The sequence below is a fragment of the Hippopotamus amphibius genome, chromosome 8 (assembly GCF_030028045.1).
Source record: "Hippopotamus amphibius kiboko isolate mHipAmp2 chromosome 8, mHipAmp2.hap2, whole genome shotgun sequence".
NCBI classification, from domain to species: Eukaryota; Metazoa; Chordata; class Mammalia; order Artiodactyla; family Hippopotamidae; genus Hippopotamus; species Hippopotamus amphibius.
Window position 1 is genome coordinate 143,630,957 of NC_080193.1, and position 16,811 is coordinate 143,647,767.

General features: G+C 41.2%; 1 protein-coding gene across 1 annotated transcript in view; it reads right to left on the reverse strand.

Annotated features, from left to right (window-relative positions):
• Positions 1–6,121: 6,121 nt before the first annotated feature.
• ABCB11 (ATP binding cassette subfamily B member 11) overlaps positions 6,122–16,811 on the reverse strand; it is a 76,853-nt gene continuing 66,163 nt past the window's right edge. The window contains exons 24-28 of the mRNA XM_057747093.1: positions 14,792–14,948; positions 13,507–13,704; positions 10,025–10,231; positions 8,540–8,686; positions 6,122–7,689 (exon numbers count right to left, since the gene is read on the reverse strand). Of these exons, the coding sequence (XP_057603076.1) occupies positions 7,489–7,689; positions 8,540–8,686; positions 10,025–10,231; positions 13,507–13,704; positions 14,792–14,948 (910 nt within the window). The 3' untranslated portion in view covers positions 6,122–7,488. The remainder of the gene's footprint in view (positions 7,690–8,539; positions 8,687–10,024; positions 10,232–13,506; positions 13,705–14,791; positions 14,949–16,811) is intronic.

A 16,811-nucleotide genomic window follows, 5' to 3' on the forward strand; every position in this document is an offset into this window, starting at 1 on the left:
CTATAAGAAGCAATACTCCAGAAACTTCTGCCAAATGACAGCAACTCAGGAGAAAATTCTAAGAATTAGAAACGCTTCCTTTTAGCTCTGCAGACGACAAAGGCAATTTCTGTCAAATTTGAGGCTCTTTTGGTGCGGAGTACTAATTACTGTCTTTGCTGTTCTTTGATGGAGGTCACAGTAATGACTTGGAAGAAATCACATCTCGTTTCTTTTGGCAGCACAGATGTGATTGCACTCAAAGAGGGAAGACATTCAAAGACTGAGGTTGTAAAGGTTAACATAAAGCTGATTAATTATTTGGTTTTGAATTTTTAGATTTCGTAGAATCTTTTCTTTCAACATTTTGCCACGTGATTTCTGAATCTGCCTTCCACTCAAAACCTGTGACATTTCTCCCAAAGAACACTATGTCCCGTAGAAGTTGCCAGGACTGGGGAAGGTAAGGACAAGGGTGGCAGCTGTGGTCCTGCTGAGTGGGGTTTGTGGGACAGACTGGAGGTGGCTAAGAGGAGTGATCGCTCTCACACCCCTTGGCCAGTTTCCAGTGCTGGCCTAAGGGAGAGCAGAAACCACCATCCTTGGACAATCAGGGCACTCTGCAGGAGGAGCAGGCCCCTGTGTGCTGGGGAAAGAAACCCAGAGCGGATACAGATGAAGACCTTCCTTCCTCCTCTAGCTCCCCGCTGCCTTCCATATCAGTTGGGCCAATCACACCCCAACTTCTGTTCAAAGACTTGACTTCTTCCTGGGTTCAGTCTGCGTCTTGAGAAGAGTACTGGCCAGATTGTCATCTCCACTCACATTCCTGCCATTAATGGAAGGGCTTTTCTAAAGCTGGGCATTGCGTTCACCCATCACTGTCTTTCTTAGACGCCACCCTTGCCCTCAAACAATAATTCTGCATTGAAAGCATCGGCTCCTCAAGATCTCTTTTTCTACAGAATCATTCCAAACTCCTCCTTTTAGTAATTTTTTTGAGTGAAAGAAATTGTAGAGGTCCTGGTGTCTTTCTGTTTGAAGATTGCATAAACTTAACAAGGGGGAGGTAAATGTTCCTGAGTTTGTGAGATTTTTGTGTGCATCTTACCCATTTAGTGTTGGGAGTGTTAATGCCCTGCTCAAGCTGGCCCATCAGGAGACGGTGTCACCCGTCCCTACATGGATCCCAAAAGGCATCAGAACTCAAGGGGGCGGTGCTAGCGAAGTCCCAGACAGATGGATATACAAAAGACTTCGTGGAGTTTGGCAGCAAGCACCCTGGATGGAGTCCCTAGACTGCGTTCTAAGCTCTCTCTGCGTCTAACCATGGGACGCTGGGAGTCCACTTAGTGTTGGTGGATTCTGTTGACCAGTTTCTCAAGTGAGAGACTTAAAATGGGCTTAGAATTAGAGGTTCCTTCCAGCTCTGAAATTCTGCAACTCTGACAATCTTATTTAATAAAACTGGAGGAAGAGCCAGAGCACATTAAATTTTACTTACATGCAATGCACAAGGCTGTAAATTCTAAAGTGTACTCCATTTTGTAATTTGCTACTTTTAGATTTTAGATTTATATAATACATTTTTAGTCTTTAAAACATCCTCTTCCAATTAGTATCTGAATTGTATCGCTATGAAAGGAGATGCATGGAGACACGAAATAATGTAACTGATGTTAGAGGGCAAAATTATTCACATAAAAATATTCACAGACTTCCTGCTCGCTTATCTTACAAAAGAGATCCTATAATAACTAAATCACCAGCTCCATTTCCCCTTCCTTCACATGCTAAAGAGGAAATTCTTCTTGCTGGAAGAGATACTAATGGGATACGTATAGTAACAAGCTGAGTGAGAAGAAGGGAAGGACAAGAAAAGTTTGCTTTGTGGGAGAGAGCGTTTAACCAGCTTGCTATGTGAGGAAAGTGCTAGAACTTTGAAATAGCATTTTAGTAAGTTGTTGTGGACTAATTATGGATCTCCCAGAGACATAAAGTAATATCTACTTTTTAAATTCGTTATGGTCGTTGAAATGTACTTCTTGAATACAACATAACTCTAACATCAAATTATGTGATGCCAAGACTTTTGAGGATGACCACGCTAAGTTAAAATTAGAGATTCAGTTCCACATAGCTTCTAAAATCTCAGGCACAAACTGGGCCCCTTCTGTCTTTGCTTTTTTTTTTTCCTCTCTAATCCCCCACTACCCACCCACCTGACAAACACTTATTAAATGCCTTTAGGTGCTGGAGATGCGAGGATGAGTTCCACATAAGCCTTTCCCTGGGGGAGATCCCCAGGGGGTCCAGGCTCTGGGTAGACCCCAGGGATATCCCTGGCCTGTGGGCTTGGAAGGATTGGATTGAGACTATCTCCTGCTACAAACTAGCTGGTAACATTATTCCCCATCTCTTCTAACCCACCCTGTTTCATAGTCATCCTCTTCTTGAATCACTTTTTTTTCAACTCTGGCTATATCCTGCCAATGGAATCCAGCTCATTCCCAGTCTGACACCAATTTTATATGTAAGAGGATGAGAAAGCATAATCACAAAACACCAAGTTTCTAAGTAAAGGCCTCCTTCACATAAAGCGTAATAAAGCAGGGTACATGGAATGTTCCTGGAAAACCACTAGAATGAGCCTCAAAGGACATCCATACAGTGACATCTCCTTCTCATAGCAGTGACTTTTGCAAAGAGACGGGTTAATTGCTTGCTTCCCTCAATGTTTTTGGAATATCTCCTGATATACAGGTCATATTCTGAGGTCACCTGTGCACACATCAATACTTCCACATTGCTTTATTGTCTTTACACTTATGTTTCAACATTTTTTATTAATAAAAACCTAAGTGTTATCTACTGAGTGTGTTACCTCATTATTAACAACAGCAACTACAACAAACTGCTTCAGTGGCTTGTACACATGAGAGGTGTTTTTTTGTGTGTAACAGGAGGGTTGCAGGTAGGCAGTCCAGGCTGCGACAAAGATGCAGGAATGGATGTCCAGGAATCAGGCTCTGTCTTTCTTCCTGCTCTGCCACCCACAGTGTGTGGCTTCTGTCCAAATGGCCACAGCACGACTGCTGTGCCTCCAAGGAAAAAGAAAGGGGGAAGACAACTGGGCTTTCTTCGCCCCAGGCTTTGTTCCAGAGGGGAAAGCCTCCCTAGAGACTCGTGGCTGTGTTTCATTGACCGCAACAGTCACACGGCTCACCCTAGCTGCAAAGGAGTCTGGGAAGGTAAATATTTCACTTTCCAACCTGTGAAATAGAGTAAAGCAAGGGGAAAGGGTGTAGGATTGGGTGTCAACCTCCACTCCTTATGTATGTAACGATGAGTACAGCTTACAGCTGCCTTCCTCCTCTGCGACCTACTAAATGATTTCACAGTAACACAAAAATTATGAAGGCAAAGTGCTTTCTAAATTATGAAATGCTTTGTGAATGTTATTGTGGGGTATATTTAAATGATTAATTCAATTTTCAACCTCTAAGGAATTTTATGAAAACATTGCTCATCTCTTACTTTGATTCCATACTTGATACATCAGAAATATATACTCTCAACCAATAAGATAGCACAATTTTCTTCCTTTTCTGTAATCATTCTTAATAATAATAGACACTAGCTCTGGGTCACCTTCAGTGAACATTTCTCTTTCTATCTCCAGCTAATCTGTTGTTCTCACATTTCTCTCTTTGTATCTGAGACTAGGAGCTGTACCTGAATTATAGGAAGGAAGGAACTGCCAACTCACTGCCTGGCTATATGTTCTTCATTTTCTATTGCACATTTTATCTTAGTGCTGATTTATTGTGTTGATAGTTGCATCCAGACAGCTACATGCCAATCACTTATACCCTGATTACTCATTATGAGCCTTAGGGTACCATACAGCTCACTAACGAGCACATTATGATGCTGGCCAGTGCTAATTAGATGATAATCATGTGCACGGCTTTATTTACAGTCTATCCATCCAAATTAATTGGGCGTTTAATTGAACACAGTGTGAAAGAAATTGGAATTGGGTTTTGAAGTTCATTTAAGTTAATTTCACCTGCCATCTCTGTCTTTTATTTTTTATAAATTTATTTATTTATTTATTTACTTTATTGGCTGTGTTGGGTCTTTTTTTTTTTTTGCTGTGTGCGGGCTTTCTTTTAGTTGCGGTGAGTGGGGGCTACTCTTCATTGTGGTGCGTGGGCTCCTCATTGCCGTGGCTTCTCTTGTTGCGGAGCACAGGCTCTAGCTGCATGGGCTTCAGTAGTTGCAGTACATGGGCTCAATAGTTGTGGCTCACGGGCTCTAATGCACAGGCTCAATAGTTGTGGCACACGGGCTTAGTTGCTCTGCAGCATGTGGGATCTTCCTGGAGCAAGGATTGAACCCGTGTCCCCTGCATTGGCAGGTGGAGTCTCAACCACTGCGCCACCTAGCAAGCCCCTCTCCTGCCATCTCTTATAGGCAGGTGAGGTTATTCACCTGATCTGGAAATTTCCAGCAAATACAAATGGACGTAATGCTCATTTTATAATGGCACACACACGCATATGTAAATTTTTTTCAAAATGTGTTTGGAAACAGCAACCAAATTTGCAATTTTTTATCTCCACTAATATCCTTATGTGATCTGATTGCAGAGAGATATTAATAAACCCAGCTCTCAGCTGGAAATATGAGGCAGGATCCTAAAACAACCTGATGAGAATAGTCTGATATTTTCTTAGGATAGGAAACTTACATTTAATGCATGAATAAATATGATCCTGTGAATTTTCCTCTTTCAGGATATAGCATCAGAAAATTACAGGATCAGGGGCTTTCCTGGTGGTGCAGTGGTTAAGAATCCGCCTGCCAATGCAGGGGACATGGGTTTGAGCCCTGGTGCGGGAAAATCCCACATGCCACAGAGCAACTAAGCCCATGCACCAAAACTACTGAGCCTGCATTCTAGAGCCTGAGAGCCACAAATACTGAAGTCCGCATGCCCAGAGCCCAGGCTCCACAACGAGAGAAGCCACCGCAATGAGAAGCCTGTGTGCCACAACAAAGAGCAGCCCCTGCTCTCCGCAACTGGGGAAAGCCCGTGTGCAGCAACGAAGACGCAATGCAGCCAAAAATAAAATAAATAAGTAAATAAATTTATTAAAAAATTACAGGATCTACATTTTTAAATGTGTATGATTGCCAAAAATTGCGTGCCTGACTGCACCTCTAAATTCAAAATCTTTTTATTGAAATAATTTCCTAAGAGCACATGTAGAACGGACTTAGAGTAACTATATGAAAAGGCATTTCTAGACAAAAGGATCTAGAGGCCAACTCTTCTATTTTTTTTCTCAAATACTAGCATTTCTGGTTCATGGATATCTGCTTCCATGCAATTTTGAGACACTTACATGACAGGATTTCTTTAGGCTTCTCTCACTCTTGAGAATAGTTTGCTAGGTATACAACTCCAGGATGGAGATAATTTTTCTCTCAGAATTCTGAGGGCAAATCTTTATGTCTTCTGACTTTTAGTGTCATTGTCAAGAGGTCCTATGTCATTACGCTTCTTTTTTATATGTCTCTTGGAAAATTTTATTATCTTCTCCTTTCCCTCAGTTTTCCAAAATGGCCTAATAGTGTGCCCAGGTAGGATCTTTGTTTATTTCCTATATTTGACACTTGGTGAACTCTTCCATGCTGGAAATTCACATTCTTCATTTACAGGACATATTCTTGGACTATTTAATCATTTTCCCCCTTAGTTTTCTCTAAACTTTCTTCCTGGAACTGCCGTTAGCTAATTATTGCATCTCCTGAATTATTCCTCTAATTTTTTTTTCTAACTTTTCATCTTTTTTTGTACTACCCTCAGGGAAATTTCCCCAACTTTATCTTCCAATCCTTCTATTTTTTTCTTCTGTAAACTTTTATTAACTGGGGTTATGGAGAGAGTTTGATCATAGCAGAAACAATCCTGAAAACATTAGAAATTACAGAAAGACAATCAGATACAACAGATTAAGCAAGTCCCTCCACCACCTGAGAAACAAGAACGTAAAACTGTAGAATCCAAATCTTTGTGATACAGCACACAGGATAAAATGAAGATATGGGCACTCCCTGGTGTTATAAAATAAACTTTATTTCTATATTTTTGAAGCTGTAACTCAATTTTTCCCAAGTCATTTCAAGCCTTCTCCAGTCAACATTTTCCCTCTCATCAATAACTTCCAAGTAACTTATTTAAAAAATAACTCTTAATCTTCCACTTCTCTCACCCCACACATTCTATTCCAGGAAACTGGCAGCCTCCCAGCACAGAGCTTATGTTCCTCCTCTTTGAAATGCAAACTTAAACGAATTTTGGTCATCTTTTTTCAATATTACAGGATGTGGACATGCTTACTGCAAAACTTAATTCCTTCTCACAGTCATCTTTATTCTGCAACTCACTTACTGCCATTTATCATAACTTAGCTAGAATACTGTCCTTCACCCTCTCCCTCCTTGGCAACCATCAGTTCTTCTGACCTAGCTAGTTAACCTGCTAAACCACCTGTGTGGTTATTTACCAGGAAACACTGGACCAGAGACATAAATAATATGCCTCAAAATACAGCAGCTCAGGCTTAATTTGTAGGCAGAATTTCATTTGTTGGCCATGGGAAGAAAACACGTATACAAGGTAAAATCCAATATTTTTATTTCAGGCTGGGATTTGGAGAAACAGAGGACAGCATCCAGTGTAGACGGGGGTGGGTGAGGAAGAGAACAAGGGCTGAGATAGAGCCCCCGCTTCAGCCACACCGGCAGAATCGAGTCCAGTAAGTAAGGACTCCCCACCCACATACTACACCTTGAATCTGTAAATCAGCATCCTGACTGGTAAGCCTTTGCTAACACTTGCCTTTTTCTGCCCCTCTCAGCCTGAGAGCCTCCAGAGCATCAAAGCCCTCTTTTCTCTATCCTCATCCTTAGAGATGAGTGCATGTGCTTTCACGTGCAAGAAAACTTCAGCCAAAAAATACAGTTGGTCTTCAGTCCTTCTGTTCCTTTCCATATGATCTTGGTCCAGTTCAGTAAACATTTTTCGAGTGCCTATTTTAGACCAGGCTTTGTGTACACCGAGGGTTCCAAAATGCAAAGGACGGTTCTCTGCCCCTAGGGAATTCAAAGTCTCATTTCCTCCACGGCGTCTTGCTAATTGCCACATAGTAACTGGGACTGGCTTCTGCATGGAGAAAGCACTGGATGATGGCTGAGCAGCTGCTTGACATTGGATTCTCACTGCTACCGACCCTGGTTTCTTTCATTTTCTACATACAGACATTTAAAACTAAATTATTATTGAAGGTCATTAGAAATTAGCTTGGATGCCAATGAATGACCATATCTATAAAAGTAAAATATCATTATTTCTGCTTAAAGGAAAAAAAACAACCAAACAAACCACGGCTCTTCTGTCATTGGTACACCATCTGTGCATGAAGTTCCCAGGTCAGGTCAACTGATGGGGGCTCCTGTGGTGACTAGTTTGTAGTAGGCGCCTTTCTGGGCCATCAGTTCTTCATGGGTCCCCTTTTCAATCACTATCCCCTGTGACATGACGGCAATCATATCCGAGTGCCGGATTGTGGACAAACGGTGGGCAATGACAATGCAGGTTCGACCTTCTCTGGCTTTGTCCAGGGCAACCTGCACCGTCTGCAAAGAGAAGATGGAAAGCTGATGCAAACACGCATGCCTGTGCCGTGGACCACTGTAGCGAGAGTTCTGTTTCATACCACCTGAGTGACATCGCTATATTCAGGGGTTAAACCCAAAGGCTTGACAGGAGAGAGAGAATTAGATAAACTTTTTGCTGAACGCAATGCATCAATGACTTAAATTGCAATCTGCAAGCTGAAAAATTTCAGTGAAGCCAGAATGAACCCAACTACAAGATCATGCAGTAATTTTACAATACTTGATGGTCTGGTTTGCGAAAATGAAACCGAGGAAACAATGTTCGGTAGCAGTTAAATGGTCATTCCTGACACTGTTCTTCACTGAGGGCATTTTAGCTCTCTCCAAGACAGAGTCCTGATATTTAAGGAGTCAATTATAAATGGTAAATTTCATAATTGTGTTTTGCCCAATAGCACTTCCTTTCATGCAAACTGCACATCAGATACTGTCTCTTATTTTGTGTTCTACGCTTCCCACATGCTCTGTTATGGAACTTCAGAACTCTAAAATATGAAATGCCTATCAGATGGCCTGGATTATTTTACTTTACTCAAGAAAGCTGATTATTTGCCCTTGAAACAATTGTCACCTAGCCTAAATAATCTTAAAAGCAGTTCTTATTTTAAACTGAAAAAAAATTTTTTATTTGAAGCAATCCTATTTTAAATCACTCTCTCTATACTATTGTCTTTGGGTGCCACAAAGGGGTGGAGATTTCTACTGTTGATGAATCGGAAAATTAACAATACCGCCATTTTATAAGGACAAACATTACAACAAAAGACTCATGTATAATGATCTAAGACTTTCGAAAATCAGGACCTACCTTTTCACTTTCTGTGTCTAAGGCAGAAGTAGCTTCATCTAGTAGCAAGATTTTAGGATCTCGTACCATGGCCCGAGCAATAGCAATGCGTTGTTTCTCCCCTCGAGAGAGCTGAGACCCCTGGGACCCCACGTTAGTTTCGTATTTCTGGAAAAAATATGGTACGTTTGAGAACCAGAAACAGCCATTTCTCCTTTGCTGTCTGGAGCCCACATCAACGACCCCTCTGAGGACTTGAACAGTTTGTTGCTTTTTCAAATTGGGAATGATTTCTATAAAGGGTGTCAAATCCATTTAGGAAGGTAAGAAAGATATGATGCTCATGACCTTTCTTGTTGAGAAACAAGGGGACTTTGTGTCCCTTTCTCTGCATTTCTTTCAGGTTTGTATTTTTGATCTCTTCCTCCTTGTGTATGAGATCCTCCCTGATCTGAGATTCCCTGATTTCCAAACTCCTGTCTGGAAGATCTTTCCAAGACAGGATGATTGCAGGCAGGCACGGCCTTCGAGACATCTCCGGTCCATTCTCTTGCTGAAGTGGCATCGCTCTGCCATGCAAGCCTAGCTTTGAACCTTCACTCTTGCTGTATACTAGCTCTGTGATCGTGGACGAACTGTTCGCATTTCTATGAGCTGCAAACTCATCTGAAAAATGCAGATATTAATAACTAGTTAACATATTTGCTGTTTTAGATGAAATTATGAAGGAAAATCCCTACCTGGATGCCTACGTAAAAAGCAGTTACACTCACAGAGTATCTGCTGTGCATCAGGTATTGTACTAACTATTCTAACCAGGGTATCATTTAATGTTCACAGAAGTCGTTTTCTCCCTATCGCTATTTTTCAGTTTCCATTCTTAATTTTCTTTGTAATCAACCGCCAGGAGAGACCCTTGGCGGATGCAAAAATGCAGAGTCAGTACCACACTGCATGCAACCTTGGCTCTCGGAACGTGAGGGACTCCAAGGGAAATGCAACTTACCCACCACGCACAGTAGTTGCTGCCAAGTAATGAAATGCTCAAGATGACAATAGTAACAGCAGCAGCTTCCCTGTGTGGCTATTATGTGGACTCGTTCACTCTAAGCTATTTTTTGCATTTTGTAGATGACTGAGTCTCAGAAAAGAAAAGTAATTGTTACAGAAGTAACTTTACACTGGAAAGCGGCCCAGCCTGGATTCAAATCAGGGTCTGCTCCAAATCTCAGGATTTCTTTCCATTATGCTGACCTGATGCTTGATGTGGCACTGCTTTGCATACAACAAGTTCTAGAGCATCCTTTGCTTTGGATAATATACTACTTTCCAAATCTAAAGATTAGGTTGATGAAGGGCATTTATTTTGCTTAAAAGACTGAGAGGCACTGGGAAATAAGTTGTGTTGCCTTTGACGTTCTCCTTGAGCCACAATCATACTTTTTGGTCATTCTACCTCTCTCCCTCCCTGGCTCCCGTAGGGAATGACTCAGACTTGGTACCCACCTCTGGAAGGGACATGACAAAGTCATGCAGCTGAGCCTGCTTTGCGGCTTCTATGACTTTTTCTGTGGGGATTTCTTTGGTGTTGTCTCCATACTTGATATTGTCCATTATGCTACAGGCAAACAACACCGGTTCCTGGGAAACGATTCCAATATTCGAGCGGAGAAACTGGACGTTTACATTTTTGGTGTCGTGCCCATCTATCATCTGCCAAGAGAGGTGACAACCAGGGCACTGAGTTTTAGAATTCCAGCAGCGAGGAAAGTTTGTATCCTAGAGTTAGTATTGTGCAAGATATTTGCTTTGGGTAAGAGACAACAATCCCAGGAAATAAATTATGTTGCCTTTGACCTCTGCAGGTGGTGTCTTCCAAAAGTGGTGTCAAAGTTGTGATCAGCCATGGTTTTGTTTGTTTGTTTCCCAAACTCTAGCTCTACAGGTGGTACAAGCAAGAAAGGAACTCAAGACAGTATCTAGTTTAAAAAACAAAAATCCCAAAAACAAAAGTTCCCCTTATCTTTTGGTGCAGCACATCCTCTCCAAGTACACAGAATTGCTCCATTTTGAGACTCCTGGCTTATGAAATGGGGTTTCCCATGTAAAGCTACTGGACAATTGGACAATATAAGAATAGAATAATCGAGATAACAGATCCCAGAAAGAAAGGAGTACACTTATTTACTTAGTCAAGCAACAAACATATATTGAATTACCTGCCACAAAGGCACCACGTGAGGCAGTCTTTTGCATGCTATACAAAGAAAAATTAATCTCTGCTTTTTAGGAACTTATGATCTATCTAGACAGTTAAGTACAGGAACTCAAGGATTTACCATTTGAGCTCTTTCACTTAAAAGCCCTAGAACAGTAAAGGTACAGTATGTCTAACAAACTACTAAAAAGTATTTGGCCCCACGATTTCATAAAAAGATTCTATTAAATGGTGTACACATATGATATTTTAGATAAATGTTTGGCAGTGTAAAAAACAAACACTACCGGAAAAAATTAAGGCATTCTTCAACAATTAGCCCTCACTCATCTTCCTCTATGCATTTTCCATAGTACTTATAGACTGCAAAGCACAATTTAATAACTAAATACTGGAGCTGTTGGCTAGCTGTTGTCTAGTATTGTAAGCTCCCAGAAGATGGAAGACATGCTTCATGTTCCTTAGAATTTCCGACAGGGACTAATGCAGTACTGGGCACAACATAGGTACCCAATTAAAAGTTGAAAATGTTGACTGTCTGCATTTGTTAGCTTCCTTAAGAGCAAAGAGGATTTTTAAAAATTGCAGCAAAGGTGGTATTTTTCCTACTGAAAATTGTTTATAGAAATGTTTTACAATGATATAACAAAATATATTGTGTCTATGAAATGCAAGGACTCATATTGATTTCTTCATGGGCATTGCTTTCTACCTGCGACCAGAACATTCACTGAGCACATTCAGAGAAACATACTTAATATACGTGTTAATGTTGAAGAAGTCAAACAGGAAGGATTCAGGCCCCTGCATGTCATGTGGTTCACAGTCTGCCTAGGTGATAGACATGAAAGATACGACATTTGGGGGAACTGGATCTTCTCCTTTGCAGAGAACAGACCCCCAGTGCAATGTACTTTCTAGATTCATCAATCACCAAATACTTTCAAACAAACTAAAATCTCTATACCTAAAATTAATAAGAGAAGTGATTATAAACTACAAATAATAACTCTTACTCCTTATTTTCATAATTTCCTGATTTACCGCTGTTTGCTTGTTTCCTTGTTTTGCTTTATGCAAGGGAAACTTCAGTTGCCTCTTTCAAGTTTCTCTCAGCATTTCTCATCATGTTATCTATCCTCATCGCAATGAAATTATACTATTCAGGGATATTAGCAAGTCCTTGTTCAGAATGTTAGGATTCAATAATCAGACCCACACCTCTGAATCATTTCTTAGAAAACTACTTGCAGATGCACGCCAACAAAATGAGAGGGAAAACCAAAGAAAGAGGAAGATACAGGAACGAGGAAATAATGGATCTAATCCAAGAGATACTGCAGGTAACTCATAGGCTGACAATTGTTCAGCAGGTGTAGGATGTAACTAGGCCAGGCAGTGGCAGAAATAAGGGAAAGAAGCAGGTTCCTCAGAATAGGTATCAGGATAGAGACACTGGAAGAAACTAAACATTTTATAAAGGCAGAGAATGCAAGAAAAAAAGGAAGTTTTTCAGAAAAACAATCAAGAAAGAAAAATGCAATGCTAATGTACCTCACTACTTAACTATGAGATGAACAATATTTACACAGCCATAAAAAAGATGTTAATAGATTTTCAACTTTTAGAACCAGCCTGGAGGCAAAGCATGAAAGATATGAAAGACAGTAAATGCTATAAACAAAAGGTAAGCATTTTATATTCTTGATAATATAAAAGTGTAGTTATTAGGGCTTGAGAGGTAAAAAGAGGGAGGAAGAGGTGAAAATAGAGGTAGAATTGCTGATATTCTCATCTTAGAAAATGAGAATTCAAGAGATGTTCTCTACAGGTGATGGAAAAGAAACAGAAGTGTATTAATTAGATTTACAAATAGCAGAACTTTTAAAAGTAATATAACCATCTTAGGAGAAGGTGGGTAAAAGGCGGGGTGAAGTGAGGGTAAGCTAAATTTCCATCTCTTGAGAATAAATCAACAGAGGGTCTAAATTTGTTAAATCGTAAAATAGCAGCATAAGCATATTATTTGGAGACATTGAGATAATCACTGGGAGATCTAGAAACATCAGGTGGTTAAAAATAGTTGCCTTTGAGCAGAAAAATGGGGGGTTAGAAAGGATGGAATAAGGGGTTGTGTTTCTTTGTTTGTTTTTTCACAAATCTTTCTTATTCTACTTTGTGGTCCTTTGCATATATTATTTGGAAAGATAGAAAGGAAAAAGAAAAGAAGAGGAAAGAGAAAAGAAATTCTGTGGAAAATAAGCAAGAAAGCAAACCACCAATTTTTCAAATAGCCTTACCAAAGAGTTGTGGCTCATGACTGCCAACTTGAGATCCTTGTATTATTTAGACTTTAGCTTCGTGAACCAGGATTGCCTCAGATTTTTCATACGAAATTCCCTTTCCTACTCATTTATCATTGTGTTTCTTATCACCCCCACTTTTTCCGTTGCCAGTCATTAGTTTCCTGATTCATCTGCACTTTCTGCCCCATTTACAGGCAAGTGAATGCTTCTGTTAAGTACACTCATCTCCAGCTTTGCAGTTTTCTTTGCCTAACTGGTCAGCAGACCATCTGGAACTGGGAAGACTATAATGTGAGAAAGCGCGAGGTAGAATCAGGTCAACCAGCAAATGACTGGAACTGGAAAATACTGCCCAAGGCAAGCGTTGTGGAATGAGGCTGGCAAGGCGCAATCTTGAAGACCACTTTTAGGGGCCGGGGATCCTGTGCAGAAAGCAAAATTCTCAACTGCATTGCTTTACTCACCACCTTCCCTTGGTCAGGGTCATAGAAACGTTCCAACAGCTGAATGCTGGTGCTTTTACCACATCCACTGCTTCCAACAAAGGCCAGGGTTTGCCCGGGACCAACAGACACTGAGAGACCGTTCAGAACTTGTACATCAGGTCGGGAAGGATAGGTAAACTTACAGTCAACAAAGTCAATCTGTCCCTGGAAGTTGTCCTGTGGAAGGGAAGGTTAGAATGACACATGCTCCTACTAGAATCTAGACTACTGAAAACGCACCTAAGTCTGAGTTTTAGATCCTTGCTTAAGATACCTGCAACACCGAGCTGTCAAAGTGCAAAGTATAAAGATAGCAACTTAATGAAATGGCATTCTATTCCCTATTCTAGCGGATGTAGAATAAAGGGAGGCTTGAGCATTGAATTTGAAGATATTCCATCTTTTATTCCCATTCTAAGCTAAGGGGATTTCCTTGTCACTCATTCTTTGACATGCTGAATGGAAGAGAAAAGAAGATATGATTACATCACAGAAGCCAGTAACTATGCAAACTCCTACAGCTCCGTTCCCCCAAAGGTTTAAAACAATAGTGTTACACTTCAAATGACTTACACAGAGAGCTACTTGAGCCCTGAATTGCAAAGGTGCATACTTTCAGTTGTGCTATCTGACGTGAACTCTAGAAATTAATAAGACATTTAATAAACCACACAGAGACTTGCCTTTTATTGAGCTGAAAGAGAAATAGGTCATTTGACCAATTTAAAAAGATTTCTGAATTTAGTTAACTTGACGGGTGTTTAGGTTAATTTTTGCTCTCTTGAACACACTGGGATACTAAAAATTAGTCAGGGTAGGTGAAAAAACGTCTGTAGGAACTAACGATTAGAAAAAGTGATATTTCACTGAGATCAAATTAATTTTCTGGGAGTCCACAGGAGCTCACGTGGAACCCAAACATGCATTAAATCAGTATTACTGGACAGGAGAAGCTGGCTTTGCTGTATCCCATACCAGAACATCAGTAGAAATCATGGTGGTTGGGTAGGTCTCAAAAGACAGGTAGCTTCATTCATTCTGGAACTAAGCGTGTTTTAGAGTACCTGTGTACTACAAAACAAGTATTCACTGCGTATCATTGCCTTCTTCAAGTGCCAGCTTTCGACTGCCAGTCCATTCTGAGTGCACATGCACGCACCTATATACTGCAGAAATTAGCACCTAAGTGGCCCAATGGCTGTCCTGCACACACGCAAAGCACAAGCCTCCTGCACTGCCCTCCTACCCCCACCTCAATACTTACCCATCTTTCACCCGCACTACTGTACACCTTGATTGTGGGGTGTCGGTCCAGCAGTTGGAAAAAGCGTGCAGCTGAGATTTTAGCTTTGGCATAACTTGGGGTATAAGAGAAGGCTCTCCCAAGGGCTGTCGCACTCAGTACAACTGATGAGATCACCCTGCAATCAGACAGGCACTCAGGTAGAGGGGGTGCGGTGCAGTTGGTGTGATGGCCTAAGAGGCAGGAGTTTGGGGGTCTAGCCCTGGAAAGGTCTGAGCAGCCTTGAGCAGGTCTCTTTAGCCTTGTCTGGGAATGGGAGGTTGGAGAGATTATCGGTTTTCAAGTTGTGGTCTAAGAAGAAAGGGTGAAGGGAGGATTGAACAAGGTGGGGGCAGGGGTGGGGGGGGTTATCTCAGACCGCCAAATCCTGCTTCGACTGCAACAGCCTTTTTTTTTTTTGGGGGGGGGGGTACACCAAGTTCAATCATCTGTTTTTATACACATATCCCCGTATTCCCTCCCTTCCTTGACTCCCCCCCCAAGTCCCCCCCACCCTCCCCGCCCCAGTCCTCTAAGGCATCTTCCATCCTCGAGTTGGACTCCCTTTGTTATACAACAACTTCCCACTGACTATCTATTTTACAGTTGGTAGTATATATATGTCTGTGCTACTCTCTCGCTTCGTCTCAGCTTCCCCTTCATCCCCCGCCCCCTCCCAAACCTCAAGTTCTCCAGTCCATTCTCTGTATCTGCGTCCTTGTTCTTGTCACTGAGTTCATCAGTACCATTTTTAGATTCCGTATATGTGAGTTAGCATACAATATTTGTCCTTCTCTTTCTGACTTACTTCACTCTGTATGACAGATTGTAGTTCTATCCACCTCATTACATATAGCTCCATCTCATCCCTTTTTATAGCTGAGTAATATCCCATTGTATATATATGCCACATCTTCTGTATCCATTCATTTGTTGATGGGCATTTAGGTTGCTTCCATGTCCTGGCTATTGTAAATAGTGCTGCAATAAACATTATGGTACACGTTTCTTTTGGGATTATGGTTTTCTTTGGGTATATGCCCAGGAGTGGGATTACTGGATCATATGGAGTTCTATTTGTAGTTTTTGAAGGAACCTCCAAATTGTTTTCCATAGTGGTTATCTCAGACCGCCAAACCCTGCTTCGACTGCAACAGCCTTTTTAAAAAAATTTTTTGTTTGAGAAAAGAAAAAGAAAAAGATTTCTTGGAGCGGGAAAAAAGGAGGGGTGTTTAAAAGATCATCCAACTGGGTTGGATTTTTACAATGCTAACATTCTAGGAATCTATGATCAGTGGGTAAAAGACAGTGATTGGTGATATAAGCATCAACTCTGTACCAGGCAGGCATGTAATGCATCCTTCAGACAGCATGAGAAAGATGCAACTGCCTGTATCTTCCTACATGCCCCAGCCTCAACATGAGCCTAATTAATAAGCACATGAGAGGATGCCGGAACGAATGATGAACGTGGTAAGGGATAGCCCTCGTGCTGTGTAGGGCTGCCGTGTACGCTGCAAGGGGCACCCCTGAGGTTGGCCACCTGCACGGCAGTGCATCACGGGGCCTGCCTCAGTGGTGGCGGAGTGCAGTGTCTCCGTGTGTTTTACTGCTCAGTTCACGAGTAGAAATGGTTTTAGACCAGACTTCCAGACCCAAACATCTCCAGGAGCCCAGTCCAAAGCTTCAAGCAATGGAATAAAATGGGAAGTGATGGAAGGTCATCTTTCATTTTTTAAAGAGAAGCCAGAAATCAGGAGTTTTCTGTAGTCTCCCAATTTTACATGTTGGCAAATACGTTTTCAAAAACCTTACGTAAACTAAGTCAGTCAACAGTGTGTGACTTTCGATATGGGGTTAGTAGCTCTAAATATGCAAAAATTTAGAAAAGAAACTTTCCTGGTTGGGGTGGGTATAGTGGAGCAGGAGAGAAAAATTTCTTCTATATTGCTAGAAGATAGAAGGCGAGAAAACAGAACTCATGGCTTGAGAACAGATTTCT